Genomic DNA, 12,353 nt, shown 5'->3' with positions numbered 1-12,353 from the left:
GCCCCTTGCACGGATTTCCTACCCTGACTTTCACCTGGCAGCTCCTTGGTCACGGAGTCCTGGCTCTGGTGGCGACCCCAGAGCTCTTGGCCAACAGGAAAGTCCTAAGACTTTCTTGGGAAACTGAGTCAAAAGGGGAAGGAGAGACCTGAGGTTGCTAATGCAGCAGCGTTTCCTAAATGCAGTTAATCTGGGATCATGGACCCTGAGATTTGGGCTCACTCATCCCTTATAAAGAAGGAGAAGCATAGGGAGGAAACACAGGGAGGCCCCTGAGTGTTCTGGGAGGCAAATGGAGAGAGAGAGAGGAGGTGCCAATGGCCCCGCCCACCCCCACCCTCCCGATGCCAGGAAGGGGCTTGTAGGGAAGGCGGGCACAGGGGGCCAATCCCCCTTGTCTCGGAGAACCTTAGGGAGTCTTGCAATGTCCCAGTCAGAGCTTGGGCTCAACCAGCCCCTTCCTCCTTGGTCGGCTGCATGGGATGGGGCTATTGCCTATTATTCTCAAAACAGAGATGAGGTAACGGGCTTCGAGGGTGAGCTAACTTGCTCATAATGTCGGAGCTGGGATTCTTCCGGACTTGATGGCGGATACCCTGCTAGTGAGACCACATGGCCTCTCCAAGCTGGTGAGCAGAACTGCATGTGCTAACGGAAGCCATCATGGAGCACGAAGCTCATGTGATCTTTTCTAAGCCTTCTCCACAGATCCAACTCCTCCGCAAAACCCAGTCTTGCAAGGCGATTAATCTTTTTAGAGAGGGACAAGTCAACACGGAAGATCGACGCACTGAAAAAGTCTGAAAACCAGCCGCCCGTGTGATGAGATGGACTGGGGAGAGGCTATCCTGTTTCTTCCTTTGAGTCCCACTTAATCTATCATTCTGTTCCATTTCCTTTTTATTCTTTCTGTTGTTGTGTTGTGTGTTGGGTACCTGTTTTATAAAAATTGGATAGAATTTCCCTGTAAATCCTTTGGGACCAGAAGCTTTTTCTTTGATAGTTTCTTTACAGTTTCTTTACAGCTAGCTCTGAGTTTGGGTTATTTAGAATATCTACCTGGTCTTCTAAAGGTTGGCTAGTTTATATTTTTGAAGCTATTCCTCTGTTTCTTTTGCGTTCTCAGTTTCGTTAGGATATAACGGTGCTTAATGGGCTCTGATTATTTTTCGTTGTTTATTCTGATCCCCCAGCTCCTGGCCCTGCTCCCTGCCCCACTGGACATCCCCAGGGTCCTGAGGCACAGTCGGAGCCAGGGAGATTTCCTGGAGACCAGATCCTGGCTCTCAATTCTTCCTGCAGGCTTCCTTTCCCTCCCTCACCTTCTGGAGAAGCCCGGGATGGTTCCTAACATGAGGATGTTATTTTGTTACTTCCCTAAATGCTTTTACTTTCTTACTTACTTTCTTTCATTCCTCCCCTTTTCTCCTTCTTCTCTCTGTTCTTTTCTTTCTTCCTCCCATCTCTCCTTTTCCCCTTCCCTCCTTCCTTCTCTCCTTCTTTCCCTCTTTCCTTCCTTTTTCCCTCCCTCCCTCTTTCCCCCCTTTTCTCCCTTTTTCCTCCTTCCTTTCTTCCTTCCTTCCTTCCCTCCTTCCTTCCTTCCTTCCTTCCTTCCTTCCCTCCTTCCTTCCTTCTTTCCTTCCTTCCTTCCGCTTATCTTAAAGTAATTTCTGGTTATCTATTTGTCTGGAATGTTACAATATTCATGTTTCTATAAATGTGTATTAAATACCTTTGATGCTCATCTAGATGAACATCTAGAAAAGTCAGCTGTAATCAGAAAAGGGCAGCAAGGTGCAACAAGGACAAGAAGCTTCCTCCTTATGAGTTCAAATCCTGCTTTAGATACCCGCTAGTTGTATGGCCCTGGGGAAGTCACTTCACCCTGTTTGTCTCCCTTTCCTTATCTGTAAAATGGGCCAAAGAAGGAAAAGGCAAACCTCTCCAGTATCTCGGCCAAGAAAACTTCAAATGGAGTCATGAAAAATTGGACACAAATAAAAGGGACTGAGCAACAACAATCAGGAAAAACCATCTTTGGTTCATCAAAGACCAGTCGTGGCAGACTTGCCTTATTTCTTTTTTGAACACGGTTTCCAGGCTGCTATGGAACCCCAGAGGCTGCAGGGAGGAGAGGCCGCCTAAACCAACCTCTTCCTGAGAGAGTGTGGCTGCCATTTTCCATGACAAGGAATGACAACAGCTCTGTTTAAAGATCTCCAATGAGAAAGACTTGAATTTCTGGAGCAAGCCATCTCATGAATGGACAGCTCTTATAGGGGAGAAGTTTTGGTTTTCCTCTTCCGCCTGGGCCTCTCTTTGTAAGCTATGCTGGTCATCCTTAGCTTGGCCCTTTCTGTCTAAGCAGAGGCTTTTCCTATACTTGAAGAAAGTCACTTGGATGCCTCCCATGATTTCACTTCTAGAATTCTTACATGTGGAGTCAGCAGGATCACAGAACATTTTTTTAAAAACTAAATCTATATCTTTTGCAAAAGGTTTCATTTCCCAAGGAGCAAAACCAAGCTTGTTTGGCTGCCCTTAAGAATCCACCTGCGCTGTGTTACTGAGAGCTCCATCCAGGTGAGTGTTGGTGTCCTGATGTCTAGAGATCAGAAACATCAATTGGATAAGCTTTCCACTCTTTGGCTTAAAGAGAATGGGGTTTTACATTAAGAGATAAGGCTCTTAATTTTACCATTTGTTGAAGAGATGAAGAGATGGCAACCATAGAGGAATATAGATATGAAACTAGTTGAAAGAATAGACACCAAAGAAAGATCTCTATTAATGTGGAGAAGCTTAATGATGAATAGAAGAGAAAAAAGTGTTTTGCTACTACCATTTCCTCCCCCAATATGTCTACTCCCTTTCCCATATTCTTTCTATCCCTCATCTTTCCCCTCCTACTTTCCTGCAGAGTAAGATAGATTTCTTTATCCATATTGAGTGTGTATGTTATTTCCTCTTTGAGCAAATTCTGATGAGAGTAAGATTCACACTCCTCCTCTCTTCCCTCTACTCCCCTCCACTATAAAAGGTTTTTCTTGCCTCTTTTTATGACAGATAATTTACACTATTCCACTTCTCCCTTTCTTTCTCATCCAGTACATTCCTCTCTCACCCTTAATTTCATTTTTTATATTATTTATTCATATTCAGCTCATACCTGTGCCCTCTGTCTATACATACTCCTTTTAACTGCCATAATAATGAGAAAATTCTAATGAGTTACAAATATCATCTTCCCATGTAGAAGTGTAAACAGATAAAACTTGTATCCCTTATGATACCATTTTCCTGATTACCTCCTTATGCTTTTCCTGAGTTCTTTATTTGAAAATCAGATTTTCTATTCAGCTTTTATCTTTTCATAGCAAATGCTTGAAAATTCTCTTTTTAAATGAATTTGCACCTTTTCCTCTGAAGGATTATACTCAGTTTTGCTGGGGAGATGATTCCTGATTATAATCCTAGCTCCATTGCTCTCTGGAAAGTCATGTTCCAAGCCCTCTGGTTCTTTAATATAGAAGCTCCTAAATCTTGTGTTATCCTGACTGTGCCTCCACTATACTAAAAATTGTTTCTTTCTGGATGCTTGCACTATTTTCTCCTTGACCTGGGAGTTCTGGAATTTATCTGTAATATTCTGGAAGTTTTCATTTTGGGATCTCAGGAAGTGATGGATGGATCCTTAAAATTTTATTTTACTCTCTTGTTCTAGAATATCAGGACAGCTTCCTTGATCTTGAAAGATGATGTCCATGCTTTTTTTTTTTTTTGAGGATGATTTTCAGGTAGACTAATAATTTTTAAATTATCTCTCCTGGATCTGTTTTCTAGTTCAGGTGTTGTTTCAATGACACAGTGCATATTTTTTTTCCTATTTTTTCATTTTTTGGTTTTCCTTTAACTTATCTTGATTTCTCATAAAGGCATTAACTTTCATTTGCTCAATTCTAATGTTTAAGGAATTATTTTCCTAAGTGAACTTTTGTACTTTCTTTCCCATTTGGCCAATTTTGCTTTTTAAGGTATTCTTCTCCTCATTAGGTTTTTGTATTTCCTTTTGCATCACTCGCAGTTCTTTTTCTATTTTTTCCTCTGTCTCTCTTACTTGATTTTCAAAATACTTTTTGAGGTTTTTCATAGCCTGAGACTAATTCTTATTTTTTCTTGGAGACTTAGAGCTTTGACTTTGCTATCTTCTCCTGAGTGTATGTTTTGATCTTTCTTGTTACCTTAGTAACTTTCTATGGTCAGAAGCTTTTTCTGTTGTCTATTCATTTCCCTAGCCGATTACTAAGCTTTTAACTCTTTTTAAATTTGGGATCTGTTTCCACAGTGGAGGATGCATCATCCTAAGTTTTAGCAGTTGTTGTGTGCAGCTATTTACAGAGATACTTCTAGGGATCCGACCACAAGCACTCTTTTCTGCCCTGGAACTGTTAGAAGTGTCCCTATCCCATCGTAGCAATAAAATCTAGTGTGCTAAAGCAACAGAGTCCTGCTTTGCTGGCATTGGGGCCGAGGCTGCTTTGTTACAGTCTGTACTCAAGCTGCATGATGGACCTCCATCCTGATGGCTTTTCTGTTGACGTTCTAAGTTGTCTTTAACTGGAAAATGTTCAACTTTGTCTTTTTGGGGTGTTCTGATGCTCTAAAATTTGTTTAGAGTCGTTATTTAGAGAAATTTATAGTGGGTTGGGGGAGAGATTGGGCAAGTCCCTGTCTTGACTCCAACATCTTGGCTTCACCTTTGAGTACAATTTTTTACAGGAATTGGTTATATTCAACTGTTCCAGTCATGTCTAAGTCTTTGTGAGCACATTTGGGATTTTCTTGGCAAAGATACTGGTGCACTTTTACCATTTCCTTCTCCAACTCATTTTATAGGTGAGGAGACTGAGGCAAACAGGGATAACAAGTTGCCTGGGATCACACAGCTAGTAAGTGTCTGACCAGGACGTTTGAATTTGCTAATCCCAGATCTATGCATCACTTGGCAGCTGTCCCTTTATAAGAATTGGATTATGACTCTAAATCAAATGAGATAGTACGTGGAGCTAACAATGTCTGAAATAAGTTGATGGGGTCAAATTTGCAAATTGCCTTTACCAATTGAAAACTATTATTTTTTTTTGAAAAGTATTACTTTTCATATCACTCTGATCATGGGTCTGTAAATGTGTCAGATACCTTGGAACCTTGGATTTGAATAAGCTCATAAAATCCCAAGAAAACTTGTGAAAGAACTTGCTAAATGTGGTAAAATTCTAAAACAGTGAATTGGTTTACTGAAAAACTGGGATCCCCCCTTTTTTAAATCACATATACTAATTGTCAAAGTCGTGGGAAAATTTTACAACTGTACTTAAAGTTCACAGGTGATTTGTGATTGTGAAAGTATATCTGGATTAGCATATATTGAAGTTACATCTTGAGCCAAATTGGTTTCAACAGAATCCAGTCTGAAAGATTTAGTTTTGCCATAGAGATTTAATGTGTAACTCCTTTAGAAATGGGTATCTGTTGATCAGTAAGTAGCCAGTGTTTTCCTGTATTTTGAATGAATTATTATACATTCACTATGTGCACTTCAAGAATATGATTATTTTCTTAAAATACTAATGATTTATTTTTATACCCAGATTAATGTTAACTAAAAAATAAAAGAAAATGTATAGAATGAATATTTTAATAAATGAACATAGATATATGTATATTATATATATACACACATATATACCTATAATATATATACACATTTTTATAATGTATTTATATATACTCATACATAGATATATATTATGGAAAGAATTGTTGAATATTTGTATATAAATACATATGGAAAAGCTTGGTAAACTTTTTATTGCTAATTGTTATCACAATAATGTGAGGGAAAAAAATGATAATTTTATCTAGTCCTAAGAAAATATCTCCACACAAGTGAAGCTTAAATTGCTCACAAAAGGATAGCTAGATGACCCAGTAGACAGAATACTGGCCCTGAAGTTAGGAGGATCTGAATTCAAATCCAGATTCAGGAAGTTCATATACTTCCTAGCTGTGTGACCCTGGGCAAGTCACTTAACTCCAGTTGCCTCAGCACAAACCAAAACCAAAAAATAAACAGACAAAAAATTGTTCACAAGGTGATTTTAAAAATTATGACATTGCTAATTTTCTATCCCAGATTGTCTTAAGGCTGTGCTTCTTTACACTCATGTCAGCTGTTAAAAAATTAAAACAAAGTTTTCCCCCTTTCCTGGAGATATCTAAATCATCTACAGTAAGTAGCAGCAGCTTACAGCCTATAACAATTAATGTAATTATTTTCTTTCACAGAAAAATACTTTTAAAAACCCTTGCTTATTTTATCACTAAACTTCTTCATATTAAAACAACAATAAAAGGGACTGCTTTCTGTTGTCTTTAAATTAATTCATATATATATATATGTATATATATATACATATATATATATATATATATGTCTCCTTCACAGCTTTCTTTTTCATAGGCAGAAGGGGAGATTTGAGAAACTTAGGCAATATAATACAAGAAAATGATTTCACCCTATCTATGTAGAAGTAAAGACTTAGAAGGGACATGGTGAGAGTCTTTAAGTCTTCGGGAAGGGCTTTCAGATAAAAGATACCCTTGTGTTGCCTGAGCCCAGAGAGTGGAATGAGGAGCAATGGGAGCAGCCCAGCAAGAAAGAGTTGCAAGGATGGGGACAGAACATCTCAAAAATCAGAATTGTCCCAAAGGAAACTGGATTGCTTCAGGAGAAGGTCACATTCTCTTTATGAAAGATCTGGATGCAGTCCCTGTCACTCTTGCCAGAGCAGGCAAGTCTCAACTGGTTTCAACTGGTTTTAACTGGTCTCCAAGGTCCAGTGGGGTCTAATCTCTTCCCTCATCTCCTGGAGAGTTCAAGGCTTCACTTCTAAGTTCACCCCTTAAAGCCACTGGCCCCAATGAATGTCAGAAGAATTTCACTGTCTTGGTCTCTACACTGAATATCTGGACCTGTGCAAAACAGATTTTAGAGTTCAAGTAGCAGTTTAATTCATCACTTTCAGAGTGAAGAATACAGTTTGCAAAAATTCTCCTGGGTGGGAGACCTCTACTTGTAGCAGGAAAGGAAGAGTTTTTATACACAAACTCTAAGTGGGAAGGGAGGTGAAAGGTGGATTATAATATAATTAGTTTCAGGGCTGAGTAGTTTTCCATGACAAGCCCAGGAGTGCAGGGCAATATGGGGTGCTCCAATCCTGTGAGAACAGTTCTTAAGTGATTATTTCAAAACCCGGAAATTCTTACTTGGTGAGGGATAGGAGAAAAGTTGTTTGACAAGAACAGGGTCTATAATGATAGATTTTGATTCTCTTCAGTTAATACACAGAGGAGAATGTTGTAAAGGATCGATTGAACATTTCAAGTTGCATTGTAAGACTGACTTCCAAGTCGGAGTTTTTTGGGAAAATGGTAGCTTGGAAATAACTCAGTTATTAATATATTCATTCCAAACATCCTATTGAACATGATGAAAATATAATTTTCTTTTACAAATGCAGTATATCACACAACATTAAATAGTAAATCCTAAAAATTAAAAAAGACATTAAGTATATTGATTGTTTTTTAAAATCTCATTGATTTAGTGTATAAAAGTAGGAGTTGATTTTAAGAAAAAAATTAATAAAATCCATAAAGTATTGGTTATTTTGATTTACAAAAAGAAGAAAACCAAACCCCTAGTATTAAAAATGTAGCATGAATCTACAACTAATGAAGATGAAATTAAATGAATTAGAAGTAGTTGTTTTGCCCAATTGAGTGCCAATAAATTTAGCAGTTTAAGTGAAATGCAAGAATATTCACCAAAATATGAATCGCCAAGATTAGAAGATGAAAGAGAATATACAAATAGATCTATTTTAAACAAAACCAAATGGCACAGGCCGTAAAAAAGCTTTTTAAACAAAAAGTGCCAGGACTAGATGGCTTTACAAGGGAATTCTATCAAACATTTAATACTTAACTAATTTTAATATTAAATAAATTATGTGAAATAATAGGCAAAGAAGGGATCTTACCAAATTCCTTTATGAAATGAATATGATAATGATTAATCTATAAACCACAGTGAGTAAAAACAGATGAAGAAAATGGAAGATCAATTTCATTAATGAATATGAGTGCAAAAATCCTTAATAAAATATCAGCTAAAAAGATTAGAAGAAAATATGGAAAGGTTATATACATTATGATCAAATAGTATTTATACCAGGAATGCAAGGATGGTTAACATAAGGAAAACCATTCCCACAATTGATGAGTTAAAAAATAAAAGTCAAGAAATTATATGATTACACCATTTGCTGTTTGGATCAGGTAAAAAAAGGGCCCTTGTGAGGGAAAAACAATCACCCCAGACTACCAAGAGAGAAATCGAGGCAGAGCTTTGAGCCCAAAACTGTTTATTGAAGGAGTCCATCTCCCCTGCAACCCAAACCACCTCAATCTCAGGAGTCATCTCCCCTCATGGCACCATTTTTATAGGGTTACAATTATATATATATATATATATATATATATATATATATATATATATATATTATATACAATTATACCATGATACATAGACTAAAATGTGAAAACCAGAAGGGTCACAAAGTTTTGAGATGGGCAGGTCTTGATTATCATAATATGAACATAAAATGGATGAGCTACCCTTTAGGTTGGGCAAGAGGAGATCGAGCACTACCCCAAGAACATTTGGGGGATCTTAGGGTTTTTCCATCGTGGCAACATAGAATGTGGGCAAAATAGAGATACTTTGTGTCAGGGTTCTCAAGATTCTGTGTCATGCACTGGCTGGTATATAAGTAATTTCTATTATACAAGCATGAGATCTTCCCAAACCCCTCTAACAGAATCTATATTCCTATATGACTTATTACTACATGATCATGAATTACTTAATATATTAGTAGATGATTGACTAGATATGTATTGCTAAATAATTACTACCAATCATTGCCTCTTTCAAAATTATCATGGCTTGATTAATACTGATTAGAATTTAAGTAATGCCCCCAAGAAATCAGCTTTCTCATCCTGAAACCACTAAGGCCATTGTCATTGGAAGAAGCCAGTGGAGTCTGAATGACCTCCCACAATCTGGATATTGCATAGGAGATTGTCGTTCAGTGTGTGTGTGTGTGTGTGTGTGTGTGTGTGTGTGACGTGTGTGGTGAGTGTAATATGTATTGTGTAAGGTGATAATGTGTCTTTCTCCTGTTTTGGTCTCATTAGGGTGGTCCTGTCATGTAACACCCCTACAATATGTAACATGAAGGTGGCCCTGTCAATGTAACACCCCTACAACACGCCCTCATCAGGAACTGGGTCATGCAGAGCGAAAGAGAGATTGGAATAAAGAGATTCCCAGAAACTTAGAAACACAGAGAGACTCAAAGTGATGCAGACCTGGACAAAGAGACAGGACACAAGAGAGGGTGCTGAGCCCCAGCCTTGACTTTTAAAGGAGAGAAGTATTTGGTTCAGTCCAATGATGGGAGGGGGGAAGGAAAAGAAGCCCCAGAAGGGGATGGAGAAGTACCTAACTGAACTGGAATCTCCTCTTTTAGTCTTCAGGGAGGGGAGAAGATCTAAGAGAACCTTGTAGGTCAAGCCTGAGACAAGAAGACAAGGTGGGGGAGCATGACCCCCAGAACTTTGAGGATTCTGTTCTCTGATTCTATGCCTTCATTTGCAGAAAGTGGGAAGGAGAGGGCAGAAAGACATGGGGACTTTGAGGCTGTATTTCCTCTTCCTGTTCTCATCAGGAAAAGGACAGTGGTAATTTGTGGTAGAAATTTTCCTCTGGGGTGACACATGAACCCTCAGTCCCTAGGTAAAGGGTTCTTCAACAAACTAGAGGGTTCCAAGTGCACAGAACATTGAATGGAGCAGGAATCAGGAAGATCTGCGGTCAAATCTGCTCTCTGAACTTTTATCTGCCTCAGTTTCCTCAAGTGAAAAATAGATATCCAGAGAGCACCTACCTCCCAGGTACATGGTGAGAATCAAAGGAGATTTTTGTAAAGCACTTAGGACAGGCCTGGCGTAATTTTATTCAGTCATGTGACTCTGTGACCTCATCTAAGATTTCTTTGGAAAAGATACTGGGGTGCTTTGCCATTTCCTTTGCTAGCTCATTTTGAAGATAAGGAAACTGAGGCAAATAGAATTAAGTGACTTGCCCAGGATCACAGAGCAGGTGCCTCAAGCCAGATGTGACCTCAGTACTATTCATTTCAGGCCCTGGAACTCTTGTCTTCTGCACTGCCCAGCTGTCTGGTATACAGTAGTCACCTAATAAATGTTTGTTTACCAGTTAGAGTTTACACTCTGGACAGAAATATAAAGATGGCAGGGGGAATCCTTGGAGGGAAGGGAGGGGGCTTGTAAAACGTTTTGTTGTTAGGCTCACAATAACACCTGGTGGCTGTCGTCGTGGGGGGTGTCCCTCATCCCACCTTCCATCTCCTGCTCCTCCCTCAGGACCCTCTGGAGCATCACCCTGAGGGGCTCCCTCTTTGCATGTCTTTGCCCAGGAAGAAGTAAATGAGGGGATTCACGCTGCTGTTTATACAGGCCAGGAAGGGATGGATCCAATAAGGGATGGGACCCATGCAGAAGAGAAAGGCCAGGAAAGACAAGATCTCTGGGGGCAGACCGAAGAGCAGGAACACAAGGACCGTGAGCAGCACCGGGAGGTAGAGCCTGGGGGGCCGCCGGACCTGGGAGAAGCACTGGATCTTCACCAGGAAGGTCAGGCTGGACACGAACATGATACAGGTGAGGAGGAAAAAATACGCGGCGCGGATATTTAAAACGACTTCAGGATAAGGTTTCAAGTTCAAAATTGCCCGTAACAGTCCGGCCAGAGCCCAGAGGCCGGCGCAGACCGCGGCCGACATGTGCTTGGGGCGGTGGCCTCGGCACCATGTGGACTCCAGGGAGAGCATCATGCAGAACGTTGACTCACCAGACAGATAGCTGTGAAATTTATCTATGAATTCAAGAAGGGCGACACACAGGAAGAGGGCGTCGGCCGCCGCCAGGTTGAGGATGTAGACAGAGAAGGGGGTCCTCGGGATGTGGAAGCCCAGCAGCCACACGACCGTGCAGTTCCCCACCAGCCCAAGCGGGACAATGAGCAGAGAGAGGATTTCTAGCCAGTGAAATAAAAAAAAAAGTTTCCATCTTCCCCATCAGCTCGACTCCCATCAGCTCCTCTCTCCGTCGCATTGTCCTGAACATATTCCAGCTGCCCAGGTGTGCAGAACATGACCATGTGGGCGGTCCCAGCTCCTCTCAGAAGCCCTGGGGACACAGAGACAGAGAAGGGCATCTGGGACTTTTCTCGCCTCCTGCTCCCCCTTGCCTCTCCTTTTCCACCACAGCTGCGATCCCACCAATGAGAAGATCTTACAAAGAGCATCTTACATGGTGTTATTCTTACCCCACTTATTGACTGGAGAGATAGATGGATGACTTTGCCCAGATACCTGGAGTCTCATCGTGTCCTCAACGATGGAGCTGAAGGCTTTCAGTTCACTTCCTTCTCCACTCCCTCAATGACTGTTAATCAATTAGAGTTGATTTCCACTCTTGGGCACGTCGCCCTTTCCAAACACTTTTTAAGCATTCATTGCTCTCTAGACAACATTTTCATTTTCTGTTCCAGACACTGACCTCAATCACTCATTTGCTAGCTGTAGTTAAAAAATGATTATTAATCACCCAGAAATTATGTCTCTACAACTTTTCATTAGTCATACTAGCTGTAAATGTAAAATGAAAATTTAACATCTGTCTCCCTCAGACTCCTCATCCGTCAATCTTTCAGAGAATAAATGCTATAATATTTGTAACACGTGTAACACTGTGACCGATACATAGTAGACCCTTAAAAACTGGTTTTATTTCCCCCCTTTTGCCATTTCAGTGAAGTATCGAAATGAACCTTCCAACTTATGACCAAAAATCCTATTCATACCCAGGGAAGAAACTGGTGAATGAAAACTGATCGAAGCACACTCACTCACTCTCTCTCTGTCTCTCTTTCACTTTATCTTTTTCATTTAAAAAATAATTTTGATGGGAAATCTAGGTTTGCTTTCACAATAGAAGTTTTATGGAAATGTTTGGCATTTAAAAAAAATTCTATTCAATATTTATGGCATCCTCCTCCAGGGGGTGCCAGTGTTTAAGGAGATTTTGGTCTGAATTTCTACATTTTGTTAATGAAATATTTGGCAACTAAAGGAGAT

At 40.0% G+C, this 12,353-nt stretch overlaps 1 protein-coding gene across 1 annotated transcript; it reads right to left on the bottom strand.

Moving 5' to 3' along the window:
* Nucleotides 1–10,592: 10,592 nt before the first annotated feature.
* LOC100913629 (mas-related G-protein coupled receptor member X1-like) lies at nucleotides 10,593–11,374 on the bottom strand. The gene is made up of 2 exons (XM_031943605.1): nucleotides 11,302–11,374; nucleotides 10,593–11,251 (listed from the first exon to the last, which is right to left on the bottom strand). The coding sequence occupies exons 1-2, from the start codon at nucleotides 11,372–11,374 to the stop codon at nucleotides 10,593–10,595; spliced, it is 732 nt and encodes a 243-aa protein (XP_031799465.1).
* Between the last annotated feature and the right edge of the window lie 979 nt (nucleotides 11,375–12,353).

Source organism: Sarcophilus harrisii, chromosome 6, assembly GCF_902635505.1.
Source record: "Sarcophilus harrisii chromosome 6, mSarHar1.11, whole genome shotgun sequence".
NCBI classification, from domain to species: Eukaryota; Metazoa; Chordata; class Mammalia; order Dasyuromorphia; family Dasyuridae; genus Sarcophilus; species Sarcophilus harrisii.
The sequence above is the reverse complement of the archived record's forward strand: the minus strand, read 5'-3'. Positions and strand labels throughout refer to the sequence as shown.